The 22,627-nt window shown below is 43.0% G+C and overlaps 1 protein-coding gene across 2 annotated transcripts in view; it reads right to left on the bottom strand.

Moving 5' to 3' along the window:
- Positions 1-22,627, bottom strand: part of gnal (guanine nucleotide binding protein (G protein), alpha activating activity polypeptide, olfactory type) — a 149,506-nt gene that overhangs the window by 52,520 nt on the left and 74,359 nt on the right. For both annotated transcript variants that reach the window (XM_061919631.1, XM_061919632.1), the window contains exon 5: positions 18,420-18,517. In XM_061919631.1, coding sequence (XP_061775615.1) covers positions 18,420-18,517 — 98 coding nt within the window. The remainder of the gene's footprint in view (positions 1-18,419; positions 18,518-22,627) is intronic.

Consider the following 22,627-nt stretch of genomic DNA (forward strand, 5'->3'; position numbering starts at 1 on the left):
CACGGACCACCAGTACAAGAAAGGACAGAGCAGGCTGTACTTCCTCAGGAGACTGCACTCCTTCAACATTTGTAGAAAACTCCTGTGGATGTACTACCAGTCTGTGGTTGCCAGTGTTCTGTTCTACATGGTAGTGTGCTGGGGGGGCAGTACATCTAAGAAGGACAGCTCCAGACTTGAGAAACTGATCAGGCGGGCCGGTTCTACAATGGGAATGAAACTGAACACACTGGTGAGGGTGGCAGAGAAGAGGACTGTTGACAAACTAGTGAGCATCCTGGATGATGCCAGTCACCCTCTGCATAGTGTTATCAGTAGCCAGAGGAGCCTGTTCAGTTCTAGACTGCTTCATCCCAAGTGCAGGACTAATAGACTTAAAAACTCCTTTGTCCCACACGCCATTAGACTGTACAACTCCTCTCTGGGGCGGGGGGCGGGGGGTAATAGGATGACAGGGGATGCAAAACAATAACAGTGCAATACGTTTTCATAACATGGTCACTACTGCCTACTTTGTCCTTTTATATTCTTATTTTACTGTTATATTTTTATTCCCATTGTTGCTTTTTAGTTTTTATTCTTAATGTAAAATGTCTCTATTTTGTTTCCATTTAAACCCCCATTATTTACTTTTTCTTTTATTTAAATTGATCTCAACTCTGTACACTGCTGCTGGAATTTTAATTTTCCTGAAGGAATCAATAAAGTAATATCCATCTATCTATCTATCTAACAAAATGCCCAAGCAGCCATTTCCAGATCAACACTGTATGAAAGAAATGATCATCAAACGGAGAAAACGTCCACAGGACACCTGGACACCGTCCGTGCCATCAGAAGCAATGCCCATTATTACCCTGGCATGGGGCTTAGCTGTTGCTGGAGTTCTGTCTCCTTGGCCAACGATGTGGCGTCGTCAGCTGTACTTGTTTGCACTCGCTGGCGCCACCTGGCCAGGCTACATCCCGTTACTTTAAAATTGTTCAGTTTTTTTCTGGGATGTCTGGAGTCTGTATCTTGGGAGAAGGATACTGTCAAGATCTGGTTCCTGTTGCACTGTGTTTGTGTTCCCCATGTGCTCATCTTGGTCATTTGTTGCACCAGTGTCTTGCCATTGCCTGGTTCCTCCAATCCTTCCTCTTCTGTCTAATCCAAGTGAATTCAGTTGTCTAAGTTGGTGTTTTTCAACTTTTTTTGAACCAAGACACATTTTTTTCCATTGAAAAAATCCGGAGGCACACCCATCCATCCATTATCTAACGCTTATTCCGTTTTGGGGTCACGGGGTGCGCTGGCGCCTATCTCAGCTACAATCGGGCGGAAGGCGGGGTACACCCTGGACAAGTCGCCCCCTCATCACAGGGCCAACACAGATAGACAGACAACATTCACACACTAGGGACCATTTAGTGTTGCCAATCAACCTATCCCCAGGTGCATGTCTTTGGAGGTGGGAGGGGCCTATCCCCAGGTGCATGTCTTTGGAGGTGGGAGGGGCCTATCCCCAGGTGCATGTCTTTGGAGGTGGGAGGAAGCCGGAGTACCCGGAGGGAACCCACGCATTCACGGGGAGAACATGCAAACTCCACACAGAAAGATCCAAAGCCTGGATTTGAACCCAGGACTGCAGGACCTTCGTATTGTGAGGCAGACGCACTAACCCCTCCGCCACCATGAAGCCTCCGGGGGCACACCACCAGCAGAAATCATTAAAAAAAATTTAACTCAGTAAAAAGTCGGCGCAACTGTTGGATATGAATTTAAACCACAACCGACCATAAATCACTATAGCTCTAGTCTCAAAGTAGGTCTACTATCAAGACTTATTTTGAATATTTTGGAGTTTTCCCGTGTGTAGTGTTTTAGTTCTTGTTTTGCGCTACTATTTTGGTGGCTTTTCCTATTTCGATGGAACTTTCCTGTTGCAGTTTCATGTCTTCCTTTGAGCGCTATTCCCTGCAGCTGCTTTGTTTTAGCAATCAAGAATATTTAAGTTGTCGCTATCTTGTTTTGTGTGGACATTGTTGATTGTCATGTCATTTATGGATGTGGACGACGTCTCTGCTCCACACGCTGTAAGTCTTTGCTGTCCTCCAGCATTCTGTTTTTGTTTACTTTGTAGCCAGTTCAGTTTTAGTTTCGTTCTGCATAGCCATCCCTAAGCTTCAATGCTTAGGGATGGCTAACACTGGGTGTGAGTTTTCCTTGCCCTTTTGAGGGTTCTTCCGAGGATGTTGTAGTCGTAATGATTTGTGCAGTCCTTTGAGACATTTGTGATTTGGGGCTATATAAATAAACATTCATTGATTGATTGAATGCCTTTTCTTAGGGGCACTCACCTTTTGTTTATTTTTGGTTTAAGCATTAGACACCTTTTTACCTGCACACTGCCTCCCATTGTCGCCTGTATATTGTGATCACAACAAACCATCGTCGTCTCACACAACGCGTTCCCGACATCTACAAAGCAATTAGCTACCGGCTGCCACCTACTGATATGGAAGAGAATAACACAGTTAGTCTGCCTAGCTCCAGACAACACCGACACTCAAACACAACACATTATTTGCAGACTATAATTACTGGTTTGCAAAAAATATTTTTAACCCAAATAGGTGAAACTGCATAAACTACCACGGCACACCAGACTCTGTCTCGCGGCACACTGGCACAGTGGTTGAAAAACAAAGGTCAAAGTACTCTGTTCATTTAGTTCTGTGTTTGAAGTCTCGTCTTTGTCTTCATCATTTATTTTGTGGAATTGTTAGAATAAAACATTTGCGCAGTGTTCCTTTTTACTTTGCTTCCATGCAATTGGGTCCACCTCACCGAGCCATCACATCCAAAACCGTGACACCTTGTGTGATTATTGGAAAACATTTCGATGTTAAATGGCTGTCCAGCTTTGCAATAGTGGTTAGAGTGTCCGCCCTGAGATGGGTAGGTTGTGAGTTCAAACCCCGGCCGAGTCATACCAAAGACTATATAAATGGGACCCTTTACCTCCGTGCTTGGCACTCATCATCAAGGGTTGGAATTGGGGGTTAAATCACCAAAATGATTCCCGGGCGCAGCCACTGGTGCAGCCCACTGCTCCCCTCACCTCCCAGGGGTGATGGGTCAAATGCAGAGAATAATTTCGCCACACCTAGTGTGTGTGTGACAATCATTGGTACTTTAACTTCAACTTAACAAGTAAACACGATGCAGGACTGCTTGTACCAGAGCGCTTATATGAGGTATTTTAGATGTAAGGCTCTCAAGCCGATATAATCCGATATTTCCGATATCATTATATTTATTCCCGACCCATTTAGGAAAGTCCATGGTTCTCGCCCGGAAAAGGGTGGAATGCCATCTCCGGGTTGGGGAGGAGACCCTGCCCCAAGTGGAGGAGTTCAAGTACCTAGGAGTCTTGTTCACGAGTGAGGGAAGAGTGGATCGTGAGATCGACAGGCGGATCGGTGCGGCGTCTTCAGTAATGCGGACGTTGTACCGATCCGTTGTGGTGAAGAAGGAGCTGAGCCGGAAGGCAAAGATCTCAATTTACCGGTCGATCTACGTTCCCATCCTCACCTATGGTCATGAGCTTTGGGTCATGACCGAAAGGACAAGATCACGGGTTCAAGCGGCCCAAATGAGTTTCCTCTGCCGGGTGGCGGGTCTCTCCCTTAGAGATAGGGTGAGAAGCTCTGCCATCCGGGAGGAACTCAAAGTAAAGCCGCTGCTCCTCCAAATGGAGAAGAGCCAGATGAGGTGCTTCGGGCATCTGGTCAGGATGCCACCCGAACGCCTCCCTAGGGAGGTGTTTAGGGCACATCCAACTGGTAGGAGGCCACGGGGAAGACCCAGGACACGTTGGGAAGACTATGTCTCCCGCCTGGCCTGGGAACGCCTCGGGATCCCCCGGGAAGAGCTAGACGAAGTGGCTGGGGAGAGGGAAGTCTGGATTTCCCTGCTTAGGTTGTTGCCCCCGCGACCCGACCTCGGATAAGCGGAAGAAGATGGATGGATGGACATTTTAAGATAGAAAGTGAATGAATTGATAACAATTGCTAAAATATTGAAGAGTAATAAATAAATAAATAAACGTTGCTTCTTCCTTCTCTTTTTCGGACATGTTGCATTACGCAAATGTAAACATGTGAGGTTCCTCAATGTAGATTGTTCAGCGTGTTTCAAACAAATAAACCCTAACTATAACTTTAGGGAAGGACCCTTGATGTTCCCATTTCACAAAGCAAAGTCATTCAGTGCTTTGTCACTTTTGCTCATTTCTCACATTAACCATGAGTCCTGTAAGGTTAGACATCCATCCATCCATTTTCTACCACTTGTCCCGCTCAGGGTTGTGGGGGGTCCTGGAGCCTATCTCAGCTGCATTCATGCGGAAGGCGGGGTACACCCTGAACAAGTCGCCACCTCATCACAGGGCCAACACAGATAGACAGACAACATTCACACTCGCATTCACACACTAGGTTAGACATGTGCGTTTGAAAAAAAAGAAAAGAAAAGTTTGATTCCGCTTTCCGGAGCTCTGTAATGGAAGCGGTCCTGAGCGGCTGAAAATAGCCCCCAATCAATCCCCTGGCAGAATACGTATCTGTGCTGTTAAAACATATAAATGTGCGACGCACAGGGCGGATCAATGAGTTCCAAAAGCATCAATATGAACACGCCGCTTGGCAGGAACAAGTGCTCCCCATTGGCTCGTACTTATTTCCTGCCCAGAGGGCTGTCCGGCATTGGGCCTCCCGGGAAAGTTTGCTCATGAAAACAAAAGAGAGAGAGAACGAGAGCGAGAGAGAGAGAGAGAGAGAGGGAAGTTGATCTTCAATGGAGAAGACGATATTCAATCAGCACTGACAGCATTAAAACATTTCAGACTGATTTAGATGTTGTGGTCGACGATTAGCATGGAAAGCTGTAGGCTGCCAATTGGTTGGAATGGATAGCTTGCTCTTCAACTCGCAGAAAGCGAGATTCAACGTCACGATAACGGCAAAACTTAAAGGGGAACATTATCAGCAGACCTATGTAAGCGTCAATATATACCTTGATGGTGCAGAAAAAAGACCATATATGTTTTTAACCGATTTCCGAACTCTAAATGGGTGAATTTTGGCGAATTAAACGCCTTTCTGTTCATCGCTCTTTTTGCGATGTCAGAATGTGACGTATCCAAGGTAACACACCCACCATTTTCCTTTTCAACACATTACAAACACCGGGTCTCAGCTCTGTTATTTTCCGTTTTTTTCGACTATTTTTGGGAACTTTGGAGACATCATGCCTCGTCGGTGTGTTGTCGGAGGGTGTAACGACACTAACAGGGAGGGATTCAAGTTGCACCACTGGCCCGAAGATGGGAAAGTAGATATTTTACCGGCGATGACAGACATGGCACAGAGATGTGTGGATAACCTGCAGATGCATTTGCAACAATAAATTCAACGAAATCACAAAGGTGAGTTTAATTGATGTTGACTTATGTGCTAATCAGACATATTTGGTTGCGGCGTGACTGCCAGCTAATTGATGCTAACATGCTACGCTAATCGACGCTAACATGGTATTTACCGGCGGTGCTAAAGCAGACATGGCACAGAGATGTATGGATAACCTGCAGATGCATTTGCAACTATAAAGTCAACTAAATCACAAAGGTGAGTTTTGTTTATGTTGACTGCCAGCTAATCGATGCTAACATGCTACGCTAATCGATGCTAACACGCTATTTACCGGCGGTGCTAAAGCAGGGATGGCACCGAGATGTATGGATAACCTGTAGATGCATTTGCAACTATATTACGTTTCCTTCCACCCACATTTAATGCAAAAAAAACACTTACCAATCGAAGGATTTAAGTTGCTCCAGTGTCACGCGATGCAAAAGTCCTGATCGTTTGGTCCACACATTTTACCGGCGATGCTAACGCAGCTATTCGCCCATGCTATGGCTATGAATAGCGTCAATAGCTATTTGCTCAATAGCGTCAGTTTCTTCTTCAATACTTTCATACTACAACCATCCGTTTCAATACATGTGTAATCTGTTAAATCGCTTAAATCCGAGTCTGAATCCGAGCTAATGTCACTATATCTTGCTGTGGTATTCCCATTGTTTGTTTACATTGGCAGCACTGTATGACGTCACAGGGAAATGGATAGTGGCATCGCAAATAGCGAAAATCAAGCCCTTTATAGCTTTTTTTAGGGATATTCGGGGAACGGTAAAATTTTGAAAAAAACTTCAAAAAATACAACAAGCCACTGGGAACTGATTTTTATTGTTTTTAACCCTTTTGAAATTGTGATAATGTTCCCCTTTAAAGTAAACATCGCTTTTTTAAAGGCCTACTGAAAGCCACTACTAGCGACCACGCAGTCTGATAGTTTATATATCAATGATAAAATATTAACATTGCAACACATGACAATACGGCCGCTTTAGTTTACTTAATTGCAATTTTAAATTTCCCGGGAGTTTTTTCTTGAAAACGTCGCGTAATGATGACGTGTACGCGTGACATCACGGGCTGTTAGGGAATATGAGCGCTGCACACACACACACAGCTAAAAGTCGTCTGCTTTAACAGCAGAATTACACAGTATTTTGGACATCTGTGTTGCTGAATCCTTTGCTATTTGTTCAATTAATATTGGAGAAGTCAAAGTAGAAAGTTGGAGTTGGGAAGCTTTTGCCTTTAGTCACACAAACACACGGTGATTCCTTGTTTAAAATTCACGGATGTGAAACTTTCCTATGGATCACAGCGGACATGGATCCCGACTACATGTCAACCAGCAGGTTTCGGTGAGAAAATTGTGGTAAAAAGTCGCTTCTTACCGGGGATATCAGCTGAGCTTGTGCCGCCCATAAAGCTGCCGTCGACTTCCCTGAGACACTGCACGTCAACACCCGGCCGTGGACACACACCTCAGACTATCAGGTACTGTTAAACTCACTAAAACACTAGCAACACAATAGAACGATAAGGGATTTCCCAGAATTATCCTAGTAAATGTGTCTAAAAACATCAGAATCCGTCCCAATGCAATCACGTTTTTTTTTGTAACTTTTTTTTTTCTTCCTAGTCCGTTGCTATCAATATCCTCAAACACAAATCTTTCATCCTCGCTGAAATTAATGGGGAAATTGTCGTTTTCTCGGTCCGAATAGCTGTTTTTGTTGGAGGCTCCCATTATAAACAATGTGAGGAGGTGAGAAGCCCTCACCCTTGTGACGTCATCGTCTGCTACTTATGGTACAGGCAAGGCTTTTCTATTAGCACCGAAAGTCGCGAAGTTTATCGTGGATGTTCTCTACTGAATGCTTTCAGCAAAAATATGGCAATATCGCGAAATGATCAAGTATGACGCATAAAATGGACCTGCTATCCCCGTTTAAATAAGAACATCTCATTTCAGTAGGCCTTTAAGGAATTGTCAAAAAAAATAGGACTTTGTGCTCTTTTCAACGTCACATTCAAGCACGTTTGCAAGCATCAGTGGTCAACCGAGATCAAGAATAAAGCAATTTGTGTGCTTGTTGGCAAATTTCGCTTCATCAGCACCTTGGTATTCACAGAATTATTGCTGAATTGTTAAGAATGTGCACTTCATACCACAGTAAACACTAAGTTATCGCTATTCATTGGTTCCCAGCCTAACTGTGATAAATTATTTCGGACGCTTATAAAATCGATTAGTAAATGTCAATAATCCATCCATCCATTTTCTACCGTTTGTCCCTTTTTTGTGGTCACGAGGGGCGCTGGAGCCTATCACAGCTGCATTCGGGCGGAAGGCAGCGTACACGGTGGACAAGTCGCCACCTCATCACAGGGCCAACACAGATAGACAGACAACATTCACACACTAGGGACCATTTAGTGTTGCCAATCAACCTATCCTCAGGTGCATGTCTTTGGAGGTGGGAGGGGCCTATCCCCAGGTGCATGTCTTTGGAGGTGGGAGGGGCCTATCCCCAGGTGCATGTCTTTGGAGGTGGGAGGGGCCTATCCCCAGGTGCATGTCTTTGGAGGTGGGAGGGGCCTATCCCCAGGTGCATGTTTTTGGAGGTGGGAGGAAGACGGAGTACCCGGAGGGAACCCACACAGTCATTGGTAGAACTCGCAAACTCCACACAGAAAGATCCCAGGACTACTCAGGACCTTAGTATTGTGATGCACACGCACTAACCCCTGTGCTGACCAATCATTGGATGAATACTCAACTTTGTACCGACTTTTGAGCTTCCACAAGATAATTGGATGACCAATCTGGGCTGAATCCCTTTTTGATTGACAGCAAAATAAGCGAATCAGCAATCTTGAAATATAAGGCTGGCTGAGTTTACCCCGCGTAAATTTTGTCGACAAGAGTACCTCAGATAAATTAAAAAATGCCTTTAGCCACTGCGTGTCGACCACTGAACATCGTTGAAGACAAAGTACGACAATATGTCGTGAATATCGCCACAGGCGACTCCTCGTACAAACTACCTTTGAGGGGAACAACTACAACAAGGATAAAGGAACTGTACTTACTATGAATTGATTAACGTGGACTCCGACTTAAAGAAGTTGAAAAACTTATTCTGGTGTTACCATTTAGTGGTCAAATGTACAGAATATGTACTGTACTGTGGAATCTACTAATAAAAAGTTTAATTCAATCAATACTGCCCACACAAGAGCAGCAAGTTACAACTATTGGCTGATCCTGAATTTATTGTTCTTACCGGAGACCATAGGATCTCTGTAAGTACCGTATTTTTTGGACTATAAGTCGCAGTTTTTTTCATAGTTTGGCGGGGGGGGTGCGACTTATACTCAGGAGCGACTTATGTGTGAAATTATTAACATATTACCATATAATATCAAATATTATTAATTAGCTAATTCACGTAAGAGACGAGACGTATGGGATTTAGCAATTAGGAGTGACAGATTGGTAAAGGTATAGCATGTTCTATATGTTATAGTTATTTGAATGACTCTTACCATAATATGTTACGTTTACATACCAGGCACCTTCTCAGTTGGTTATTTATGAGTCATATAATGTACACTTTTTCAGCCTGTTGTTCAATATTCTTTATTTATTTTAAATTGCCTTTCAATTGTCTATTCTTGGTGTTGGGTTTTATCAAATAAATTTCCCCAAAAATGCGACTTTACTCCAGGGCATTTTTGGCAGGTGCGACTTATACTCCGAAAAATACGGTAGTCACAACTACCTTGGAGTAGCTGCATATCTAATAAAAAAAACAATGGAAACTACAATCCTTTGCTTTGGGCATTTTAAAAACTGAAGAAAGACATTTTGCTGAAGCATGCACAAGTCAGTTCCTTCAAGTTGCTAAAGACTGGAATATCACCGAGAAGGTCAGTACATTAGCGACAGACAGCGCACACAACATGGTTGCTGCTGCAAGAGGTTTAGCATTTCAACATCTGCAGTGTGTCGCCCATGCTGTACAGAGAGCTAGCACCGTGGCGTTGTGTGATAGTGGATTTAATGTGCCGTTAGTTGAATGCCGCTAAATTGTGGGACATTTCAAGCACAGCCCTGCTTATACATCGGAGTTGAAAGCACAACAAGTAGCACATGGCAGAAAGGAGGAGGTACTTGTCCAGGACCTGCCTACACGCTGGAGTTCGACTCTGGCAATGATCAAGTGGATCCAGCACAACAAGGAGCCACTGAGAGCAACATTGGCCCAGCAGAAGCACAAATCATCTCTCTTAACGCCAGTACAACTTGACAAGTTGGAAAAGCTAGAGGTGTTGTTGGAGCCTTTCAGGTAAAGTGTTCTTATTTGTAGTATTTAAAACATTGTATTATTTAGTATGTTTGTTTTTGCACCTAAGGTACATCAAATAGCTCCTTGGTGGGTTAAAGTATTTGTCCTGTTCTATTGTGCTCTCTGCGCTCTGCCATCTCCTGCGTACATTGGAGGTGTCCGATGTTGATCCGGATTATATACTCCGCTACAAGGCTGTATTTAGAACAGATCTCAACAAAAGAAAAGAGAACTTGAACCTGGCTCAATTAAAAGGTACAGTATCAACTGCTTTAGATCCCAGGTTGAAGGACATTCGATGCTCGCCACAGGCAGAAGAGGGCGAGGTGTGGCAAACTTTGAGTGAAATGCTAAAAGAAGGTGCACTTCAACCCCAGGGGTTCATGGATGTAACGGAACAAGAACCACCACCAAAAAAGATCTCGTTCTTGCTCATGGGATCAGAGTCAGATTCAGAGGACGGGGGAACAGGCACAGACAATGTACGACAGATACAAGGCTGGGAGTATTGACACATGTCCCTTGGATTGGTAGTTACAAGGACCTTACTCCCGGAGATGAGTGCCATGTACACAGCTCGCTGCTTAAAGCAAGTACGCAACATCCTGAAGGACAGATATCACCCAGCACAGGGCCTCTTCAACCTGCTACCTTCTGGAAGGATGTAGAGATCGATTCGCGCCAGGACCACCAAAATGTCTCATAGTCTGTATCCCCAGGCTGTGAGACTGCTAAATGGCCAGCCTGCCCCGGACCATCTTATTAGCTCACTCTTCACCACCTCAATTAATGTGCTCTGGACATTGCATTACTGTAACATCAACGCAACACCCATCAGACATCTGACTGTTCCCACCCCCACACCTCTCTATTCGCCATCTTCTTGACAATGCTAAACTGTAAACTATGGTCAACCTGTACATCAATACAGTTTCTATGGCGCTAGACAAAGCTCAAACAAAATCTCGTTGACTTGTATGGCTTAAGTGTGATGACAATGACAATAAAGGAATTGATTGATTGATTGATTGATAGTTATCACATAGTTGTGCCTATAGTGAAATGGAATATTTTGCACGAAAAAACGTAGCTTCCCCTGCTTCCATTGTACTTTGTGAAATATCTTATTCATTTGCAGGTCACATTGTACAAAAAAAGAGATCAGCGCTGTCATCTGAAAAATGCAAATAGGCCTGTTTGTTGAAACAACTGTTTAAAGAAAGTAAATGCAGACGTAAATGGTGCACTGTGTTGAGTTGTTTAAAGGGGAACATTATCACCAAACCTATGTAAGCGTCAATACATACCTTGATGTTGCAGAAAAAAGACCATCTATTTTTTTAACCGATTTCCGAACTCTAAATGGGTGAATTTTGGCAAATTAAACGCCTTTCTGTTTATCGGACTTGTAGCGATGACGTCAGAACATGACGTCACCGAGGTAACACACCCACCATTTTCATTTTCACATTACAAACACCGGGTCTCAGCTCTGTTATTTTCCGTTTTTTTCGACTATTTTTTGGAACCTTGGAGACATCATGCCTGGTGGGTGTGTTGTCGGAGGGTGTAACAACACTAACAGGGAGGGATTCAAGTTGCACCACTGGCAAGAAATCTGCCGCCAGACCCCCATTGAATGTACCAGAGTGTCTTCACATTTGACCGGCGATGCTAAGACAGACATGGCACAGAGATGTATGGATAACCTGCAGATGCATTTGCAACCATTAAGTCAACGAAATCACAAAGGTGAGTTTTGTTGATGTTGTTGACTTATGTGCTAATCAGACATATTTGGTCACGGCATGACTGCCAGCTAATTGATGCTAACATGCTATGCTAATCGATGCTAACATGCTATTTACGCTAGCTTTATGTGCATTTGAAACGAGATACCCACATTTAATGCTCCAGTGTCACAAGATGCCAAAGTCCTGATCGTTTGGTCCGCACATTTTACCGGCGATGCTAATAAGGCAGCCATGCTATGGGCCACTTCATTAGGTACACCCATGCTATGGCCGAATAGCGTCAATAGCTATTCGCTCAATAGCTTCAATTTCTTCTTCAATTTCGTTTTCGCTATCTGCCTCCATACTCCGACCATCTGTTATAATACATGCGTAATCTGTTGAATCACTTAAGCCGCTGAAATCAGAGTCTGTGTCGAGTTGAAAACGTTGCGGTATGAGGCGTGCGTTTGACGTCTCGGGTTGTAGCGGACATTATTTCCCAGCCCGATCCAAGCTATAAGTAGTCTTAATCGCATAATTACACAGTATTCTGGACATCTGTGTTGCTGAATCTTTTGCAATTTGTCCGATTAATAATGGAGAAGTCAAAGTAGAAAGATGGAGGTGGGAAGCTTTTAGCCTTTAGCAACACAAACACAGCCGGTGTTTCCTTGTTTAGAATTCCCGGAGGAGAAGCTTTACTGTGGATCAGAGCGGTCAGGCGAACACGGATTCCGAACACATGTCAACCGGCAGTTTTCGGTGAGAAAATTGTGGTAATAAGTCGGTTCTTACCGGAGATCAGCGGAGCTTCTGTCCTGCTGCAGCTGCCGTGACTTCCCTCAGAGAATTTGGCGTCAACACACCCGTGGCCACACCCCTCGGACTTTCAGGTAATATTTAACTCACTAAAATACTAGCAACACAATAGGCAGATAAGGGATTTCCCAGAATTATCCTAGTAAATGTGTCTAAAAACATCTAAATCCCTCCCACTGAAATCGCCTTTTTTTTCCCCCTAGTCCTTCACTCTAAATTTCCTCATCCACGAATCTTTCATCCTTGCTCAAATTAATGGGGAAATTGTCCCTTTCTCGGTCTGAATAGCTCTGCTGCTGGTGGCCATGATTGTAAACAATGTTCAGATGTGAGGAGCTCCACACCCCGTGACGTCATGCGCACATCGTCTGCTACTTCAGGTAAAGGCAATGCTTTTTTATTAGCAACCAAAAGTTGCGAACTTTATCGTCGATGTTCTCTACTAAATACTTTCAGCAAAAATATGGCAATATCGCGAAATGATGAAGTATGACACATAGAATGGAACTGCTATCCCCCTTTAAATAAGAACATCTCATTTCAGTAGGCCTTTAAGCAGTGGCACAAAATTTCATATCATTTCAAAACAGAAAGTGCAAGATTGTCAGAGACATTTTAAAACAAGCTATGAGTGCACTTTTGTGCATGATGTCACTAAGATGACATATCAAAACAACACTAAATTAAAGTGCATTTTTTGTACAGAACGCCACTACAATAGTTTAAAACAAATAAAGTGCAGTTTTGTGCATGATGTCACACAAGATATTTCAATATCAGTCAAATAAAAATGAGCTGCGTAACAGAAAATCAAATAGTGTATGTCCTTTGCTATGTTGTAGGTTACTGCGGACGTCATTAAATTCTGTTGTTGACTATTTTTTCATACGATCTGGAAATGGTTGCTTCGGCATTTTGTAGGTATGGCTACGAACAGAGATGTTGACATGCAGTTTCAAGCACTTTTCATTCTGTAGCGAGGGACTTTTCAAATGATGCTAGAAATTAGCAGTAGTTGCTACTTTAACGCTTTTGCCGCACACTTGTTCGACATCTTCCCACTTGAAGCCAAACCACCGCCAGATGATGGATCCCGTGCTGTTTTTCTTACGAATTAATTCTTCCTTCATTTGTTACCAGATTTGAACCTTCTCTCTCTCGTATTACCACTCGCACCACTCTGCTAGCATCACAGCTAATGTTACCCATGCTGCTACCTCTCATGCGAGAGCGTATGACCTGACAGTACGTGACGTATGTAAGGAGGTGCGCTTGTCTGTGAGAAGAAGAGACACGAAAGAGTGATAAAAGCCCGCAGTGTAGTGCCTGCAGCTAAAAGTGACTGCGTGAGAACGTACACTCGAATATCATATAGTCATTTTCTATATCGCACAGAGACAAACCCGATATATCGAGTGTATCGATATATCGCCCAGCCCTAACTAGAACTAAGGTTGGGAAGCAACAACAGGCTTCAGGACAGCTTTGTGGTTATCATCACAGAATCGTGGCTACAACTGCTCATCTCCAACATAGCTGTTCATAATAATAATACATTTTATTTGTACTGCACTTCACAACAAATCTCAAAGTTTAACTACCAGGCTGCAGTCGGCACCGCTTTGATCGCATCAAAGATTCTGTAAAGAGCAGAAGGGGCCGGCTGTGCATCTCTACACAATGCAAGATTGGAGTACTAACTGTAAATGTCTCAACACCCACTGCTGTCTGAATCTGGAGGCCATCTCAGTGGTATGCAGACCTTTCTACGTACCCAGGGAGGTCACTACTGTAATTCTACCAGCTGTTTATATACCACCCCCCAGCCAACGTTAGCTTTACACTCTCCCTACAGCACGATGCTATCTACAAGCAGATGCAGGAGCATCCCAGCAGGAACAAAACATTGATACAAGTTCTTTAAAACTGACTTTGAAACAACGTTGCAAATTAGTTGTATCTGTAAATCGAGTCAGAGTTGGTGTCTAACGTTGTTGGCTGGGAAATGACCAAATTTAATTAATCAAATCAACGTCACAACCTGACAATGAATAAAAGTTGTTAAAATACATGTTGTTTCAACGTTGTATTTAAGTTGTAAAATATTGGTTGGAAAATTATCAAATTTAATGGTCGAATCCACGTCAGAACCTAACATTGATTAAACGTCGTCAAAAAGCATGTTCCAACGTTAGGTTTGAGTTGCTTATAGTCAGGACCTAATTCAACAAGTTCTCAACGTTGTTTTAATGTATTTATACCTGCTGGGCTTTGTGGTAGCTAGAGACTTGAATAAAGCCTGCTTGAATAATGTGCTCTCCAGATTTATGCAATGCGCACACACTGCCCGACTCGAGGCGAGAAACACCTGGACCAGGTTCACTCTAATCTGAAGCGAGCCTACAAGACAGTTCCTCTCCCACACCTGGGCAGGTCTGACCACCTCTCCCAGCTCATTGTTCCTGCCTACACCAACCTCCAGAAGAGTAGAAAACCTATGACCAGGACTGTTAAGACCCGGTCAGAGGGGTCACTCTTGCAGCTGCAGGACTGTTTCCAGACCAGGCCATCGTCAGTGTTCGACCATCTGGAACAGGGGTAGGGAACCTATGGCTCTAGAGCCAGATGTGGCTCTTTTGATGACTGCATCTGGCTCTCAGATAAATCTGACATTGCTTAACGCGATAATTATGAATAATTTCGCTGGTAATCACAGTGCAAAAAATAACGTGCAAAGTATAAAACATTCTCATGCATTTATATCCATCCATCCGTTTCCTACCGCACCTGTTCAAGAAGTCGCATTAATGGAAAGAAGTATTTTATGTCATGATGGGGGGGAAGATGGGGGGGGTTGCCGCTTGCTGCGGGGTCGTTCTCCCAGGAAGGCAGACGGACTACTCGGGACATGGCATTTAGGTAAAAACATGATTTAATTTGAACTAAAAAAATATACAAACAAAAATCGCTCACAGCAGAGGCACAACTTGGGCTAAAGAACAGAGCTAATGCATAAACAGACTATGAACATAAATCAAACAAAACTTACTTAGCATGGCATGAAGCACGAAACTATGGCAAGGCATGAAACAAGTCAGCACAGGGCGACTGACTGGCAAAGACAAGCTTAAATACTGCCTCTGATTAGTGCTCGGGAAGCAGGTGAGCGGGCATTTTGTCCACCAGAGACAGGTGGACAAAATGAGTAACCAAGGAAACCAGACAAGGGAGTGGAAAAAAACAGGAACTTAAAGAGTCCAAAAGACAAACAGCACATGGCCAAACAACAGACATGACATGTTATTTATTATTGGTTAGCTTCAGAATAACAATGTTATTAAAAAGAATAAGAGACTTATTATACTCTAAACATGTTGGTCTTACTTAAAAATGCACGCATTTAGTTGTATTCAGTGTTAAAAAATATGATATGGCTCTCACGGAAATACATTTTGAAATATTTGGCTTTCATGGCTCTCTCAGCCAAAAAGGTTCCCGACCCCTGATCTGGAGCTACAGAAGAGGACAGATGCTGTGCCGTCTTATATTAGACACTGTATAGGAAGTGTCACAAAGGATACCAAAAAACTGTGGATGACCTCACAGGTCAAAGCACTTATGAGGAAGGTAAAACTTTGCCTTCAACTCAAGGGACAGAGAACAATACAGCAAGGCTAGATCTGAATGTTAAATATCTTCATATCTCTGCACGACAATGTCTTCACCTTCTGTATTCATCAATAAAATGTAATATTTAGCCTGTTAAACATTCTTTAATTGTGGGCCATCAAGCAGAACAGTTCATAAAAAAATGTACCGTAGCGATGGAAATGCTGTGTACTAAACCATGTTACCATGGTTTACCATTACCAATTAATGGTAAAAAGTTACCATCAACTGATTTACATGGACCCCGGCTTAAACAAGTTAAAAAACTTATTGGGGTGTTACCATTTAGTGGTCAATTGTACGGAATATGTACTGTACTGTGCAATCTACTAATAAAAGTTTTAATCAATCAATCAAAAGTGTAATTCCCCGATGTGGGCTGCAGAGGGCGGGCCTGCAGTATTAAACCCCATCTCTGTGGGAGCGAAGAAGTTGAGAAAGAGAAAGTGTTCAAAGATTGAGCAGTTATGTGTGCTTCGTGCTTCTGTTTATTGAGTTTGAAAGTGCTATTTGTGAACATCAATAAAAGGCTGACTTGTTCAAAGACAATTTACTGCCGTCATATCGCCGTCGCTATTACAATATACTTTATTTAAATCTGCCAGAAAACATACACTGAGGTAGAAATATCACAAAATACCATCACAGAACAAACTTTACAAAGCAAAATGGATGTTTTTTTGTTGATTTGTTGGTTGGACCGGAAGTGAAGCATTGCGCTATTATTTTGAAGCCTGACGAGTGTGTTTGAATCGCCTCCGATTAAAGTCACTTTAGACTTCCTCTCGGCCGTCATTATTTCTGCTGAGTTTCTATTCCGTCGCACTAAAGCAGATCGCATAACAATCTACATTTTATATTACCATACCTGCCAACCTCGAGACCTCTGAATTCGGGAGATTGGGGGAGGGGGTGTTAAGGGGGAGGAGTATATTTATAGCTAGAATTCACTGAAATTCAAGCATTTCTCATATATACATATATATATATATATGTCTTGATTGGATTATCCAGAGAATGGTGCTCGATACCGTGGTAGAGCGCAATATGTAGGTGTGGGAAAAATCACAAGACTACTTCGTCTCTACAGAACTGTTTCATGAGGGGTTCCCTCAATCATGATTGAGGGAACCCCTCAAAAACCCCTCCCAAAAGGTTTATGCTTATCATTCACAGTCTCACAACAACTGCCACAATGCCAACGTTTTGCTGGAAGTATCCTTACTGACTACTTTATTCTATACATGCTCAGTGCATTGTGTCCAGACAGGTGTCTCTAACCATGTTCCCACTATACCACATGACATACTGTGTGTCATTAAATAAACACCAATTGGAGAAAGAGGAAATACAGACTGTGTACTGTTAGGCGGAGCTTAAAAGGAGCCATGTGAGTGTCACCTGACTACCTCCCTCCTTTTCTGCTCTGAGGCAAAGCGAGAGCGAGGCCAAGACTTGACCCGCTGTCAAAGTTATGCTGAAGGAGCCCGAGTGCGTTCAGGAAGATCCTCCTGAGACGCCTTTTCTGCGCGCTAAGCCATGCCAGACGTGGTACGACAGGAGCCCGCGCTACAACAACATGGCCCTGTCACTGATTAAGTGCACCTTTGGCCCAACCCTGACAGATAAAAGGGCGGCCGACCTTTGGGATGGGAGGGGACAGGCGGCCTGCACCGCGTCCTGTCCTCATGCTCGCCCACATGTGAGGACAAAGACAAGACAAAGAAGACACGGGACTATCCAACGAGAAGGTGGTGGCGTGAAATAAGTCAGCTTCAGCCGGCCTTGCCACACCGCACTTATCAGTATTTCCAAACAGCGCCTGGAAGTTGTACAATTGTTTAGAAAAGAGGAAAAAAAAAAAACTCTGTGCAGGTGGCCGCCAAAAACTGATCATGACCCACATACGCTTTTGTCCTGTTGGAATGTAGCAATAGGACTCTGTAAGTGAAGAAAATAAAGTTAGACTAATGGCAGTAACTTTCCCCAAGTAAGTTGGCGCAAGAAGAAAAGTGGCAGTGCAGGTGTGCCTAATGGTGTTTACAGTAAATGGGGGAGGGGGGCCTCCTGACATTATGTAGGCCATTCTTAAGACTTTGCAAATGTCACACAGAAGGTGAACAGACATATTTTCCAAAAGGACAAACTTTGCTGCTTGCTCGTCTTGCCACACCCAGAGCAAACACATCCCGCTCATATTCATACAGGACATGACATACTGGGAGAATTTCACCTCCAGCGACGGGAAAAGATGTGGGAAAATGTTCACATGGAATAAAATCATCTGAAACAATAGCTTCACTAACAAAGATACATTGCCGTGTCTGAAATATGTGGCCCTAGCTTAAAAAACAAAAAAACAGACAAAAGTCTCAACTCACTATTGTGCGCAGTCGATGAGCTGGTACTCGTTGGACCTCTCGAAGCAGGCTTTCACCCCTTCGTCGTCCCACAGCTTCTTTGCATGGTCAAAGAACTCCTGCGGACAAAAGAAGAGGAAGCGCTGAGAAAGGTGTGATGAGGAATAGATGGAGTCGATGGGTTAGCGTCAATAGTGAGACATCATGGCAGCAAATGGAACTAGCTTGGACAATCCAACACAAAGATAAACACAAAAATGTAGTGTGGTGACATGAAAAACTGTTTTCTTTACGCCAAGCGAGTCTAACCTTTTCCACAATTGGTGCTGTATACTGAAAAATCAAAGCATGCGGGCACCAAAATATTTTTTTAAATTAGAATTGCTAAATTAGAATAAAATTAAAGCTGCAAGCAGCGTTGGTCGGGTCCGCCTTTGGCTGCTGCCCCCGAGACCCACGGCCGGATAAGTGGTAGAAGACGCCTTGGTGCCACTATTTAATGCATTGTGAAAGTAATGCAGTTGTTGTATTGAAGTGAAAATATCAAACTTCCTGTTGATTTTTGCTAAAGTATGTTAATTATTAAAATGTAGGTCTAAATGAGACCTACATAGTGGTTTTAGTTTCATGTCTCTCTGACATTCCTACCGGAAGTTACAAGCAGTTTTGTCTGTGTTTTCTTCCTAGGAGCAGTTTTGTCTGTGTTGTATTCCTAGGGGGCGCTAGAGCACAATTTTGAGTTTTGGGGTTTGGGTTTTTTATTACCTTGCAATTGTTGCCAGTCCTGATGTGTGTGCCAAGTTTGGTGACTTTTGAAGCATTTTAAAGGGGTCAAATTACAGATGAAAGAGGCAAAAATGAAATTTTTTAGGAAAATTTGCGCGGGTGTTCTTTGAAGGCACGTAAAATCAAAACCGGATCAGTAATCAAAACTCTGATCTATACTTTTAATCAGAAGGGTCCAAACTCTCTCCTGTGCGAGTTTGACGCCGAAACGACAAATGCACTCGGAGGAGTTTTCGTTTGAAAAAAGGTGACGGGTTTTCACAAAACTTTTATTTTGAAAGGGTAATTGCCCACTTCCTGTTGATTTTTTTTGCAGGCTGTCAATTATTAAAATGTAGGTCTACGTGAGACCTACATTGAAGTTTTTGTTTCATGTCTTTGCGGCATTCCTACAGGAAGTTACAAGCAATTTTGTTTGTGTTTTCTTAGGAGCAGTTGTTTGTGTGTTTTATTAAAAAATTGCGCTAGAGCGCATTTTTTGATTTTGGTCTTTTTTTTTTTCATTAGATCGCAATTTTTGCCAGTGAAGTGAAGTGAAGTGAATTATATTTATATAGCGCTTTTTTCTCTAGTGACTCAAAGCGCTTTACATAGTGAAACCCAATATCTAAGTTACATTCAAACCAGTGTGGGTGGCACTGGGAGCAGGTGGGTGAAGTGTCTTGCCCAAGGACACAACGGCAGTGACTAGGTTGGCAGAAGCGGGAATCGAACCTGCAACCCTCAAGTTGCTGGCACGGCCACTCTACCAACCGAGCTAAACCGCCAGTCCAGATGTGTGTGCCAAGTTTGGTGAGTTTTGAAGCATTTTAAAGGGGTCAAATTACAGCGCGAAGAGGAGCTGGACGAAGTGGCTGGGAAGAGGAAATCTGGGCTTCTCTGCTTAGGCTGCTGCCCCCGCAACCCGGCCTCGGATAACCGGAAGAAAATGGATGGATGGATGGATTAAAAAACAACAGGTCTGTAACAATAAGCCTGTATTAAGTAAGCAGTACAATTCTAGACGGTTAGTATTACCATTTAAAATGTTCCATTCATCCATTTTCTACTGCTTGTCCCTTTTGGGATAGCTGGAGCTGCACCTACTCAGTGGCCTAGTGGTTATAGAGTGTCCGCCCTAAGATCGGTAGGTTGTGAGTTCAAACCCCGGCCGAGTCATACCAAAGACTATAAAAATGGGAGCCATTACCTCCCTGCTCAAGGGTTGGAATTGGGGGTTAAATCACCAAAAATGATTCCCGGGCATGTTTAGCTATTCCTTGATAATGATAGCTGTAATAAACGTACTTTATTTTCCGCCGTGGAAGTGAGGATTAGTTAGACGCTATCTCGCTAGCAAGGACTCGACATCGCCTTGAGTATGCGGCTTAGCACTGTGGAGGGACGTTAATTGCTAGCGAAAACGCTAAATTGCATTGATGATGTGGTGGTCCACTTGCTGCTGTCAAATTCGCTGGCCACGGTTTAACGTGTTTGAATTATCACGATATGACGTCAGTATGAAACGCTCTATCGTTTGCTAAATAGATATATCGTATACCGTCTATATTGCGTGATCCTAACACCAACCAATCCCCAAAATATGTGGGTTGAAAGTAGGGCTGGCCGATATATCGATATACTTGATATATCGCGGGTTTGTCTCTGTGCGATATAGAAAATGACTATATCGTGATATTCGAGTATAGGTTCTCACACAGTTGCTTTTAGCTGCGGGCAATACACTGCATGCGTTTCCCACTCTTTCTTGTCTCTCCTTCTCACAGAGACATAAAACAAGCGCACCTTCTTACATACGTCACATACTGTCGCGTCATAGGCCCTCGCGAAGCAGAGAGGTAGCAGCATGGGTAACATTAGCTGTGATGCTAGTGGAGTGGTGCGAGTGGTAATACTAATCCTAATTCTAAGAAAAACAGCACAGGGTCCATCGTCTGGCGGTGGTTTGGCTTCAAGCGGGAAGATGTTGAACAAGTATTCGGCAAAAGCGTTGCTACAAAAGTAGCACCTACTGCTAATTTGAGCATGACTTGAAAAGTCACCTGCTAGAAAATGAAGAGTGCTTGAAACTCCGCATGTCAACATCTCCATTCCGTGCCATAACCACAAACTGCTGAAGCAACCATTTCCACATCAACACCGTATGAAACAAATAGTCAACAACAGAAGGAGATAATGTCCGCAGGAACCTACCACATAGCGAAGGAAATACACTTTTTGATTTCCTATTATGCAGGTCATATGACAGTTACTGAAATATCTTGTGTGACATCATGCACTTTATTTGTTTTAAACTATTGTAGTGGCGTTCTGTACAAAAAGTGCACTTTAATTTAGTGTTGTTTTGATATGTCATCTTAGTGAAATCATGCACAAAAGTGCACTAATAGCTTGTTTTAAAATGTCTCTGACAATCTCGCACTTTCTGTTTTGGAAGTTACATGAATATTTGTTCCACTGCTTAATAACTGTTTAATAAATACACTTTTGGTCAATTGACTTAGTTGTGATTTCCCTCTCTGCATGAAAGTTTAAAAGTAGCATATATTAATGCAGTATGAAGAAGAATGTTTGAATGTAGACACATAGAATCATCATACTGCTGTGATTATATGCATCAAGTGTTCATTCAAGGCTAAGGCAAATATCGCAATATATATATCGTGTATCGCGACGTGGCCTAAAAATATTGAGATATTAACAAAAGGCCATATCGCCCAGCCCTAGTTGAACATGGTTGTGTTGGGAATGACTTACAGGCTCTACTTCAAATAGTTCAAATGGACACCTTGTATTCTCTGCAATTGAGTAAATAAACAGGCCCAGCCACTCTTTGAGAGTCGACGGGAACCCAAATCGCTACTGCAATGATTTACAGTAAGGTAAATGTGACAAATATTTTATCTTAGAAGACTGCATCAAGTTTCTTAATAAAGAGACTTGTCACGGTTCTTTAAGGTACTTCTCTAGGATTTGCTGAGAGCAGAAATCACACATACACACACCACAAAACATGGCCATAAATGGGCAAAAGTATTAGTAAATTAAAAAGTATCATTAGTAGCAAAGTAAAGTTGCTAGGACCTGCCTCTGAAAAAGCCGTAACTAATATCCTAGCCATCATGTGTTGTACTATTTACAGTTTTACTACACCACGATAACTGCTCAGGATAAAAAGGTCATGGAAAAAAACCCAGCTAGTGGTGGCCCAACACTTCTGCACACTATTGTCTGTTTACGTCTTTTGCTCCGGAACACTGACAACTTTAACTTTGCATATGTGGGTCAAAGTGAGCCGTCGCTCAGTTAGTTGGAACTAGGGCTGGGCGATATGGCCTTTTATTAATATCTCGATATTTTTAGGCCATGTCACGATGCACGATATATACACAACTATGTCAATTTACTCTATTTATTAAACAGTTATTAAGCAGTGGCACAAA

Source organism: Nerophis ophidion, linkage group LG14 (assembly GCF_033978795.1).
Source record: "Nerophis ophidion isolate RoL-2023_Sa linkage group LG14, RoL_Noph_v1.0, whole genome shotgun sequence".
Classification (NCBI taxonomy): domain Eukaryota; kingdom Metazoa; phylum Chordata; class Actinopteri; order Syngnathiformes; family Syngnathidae; genus Nerophis; species Nerophis ophidion.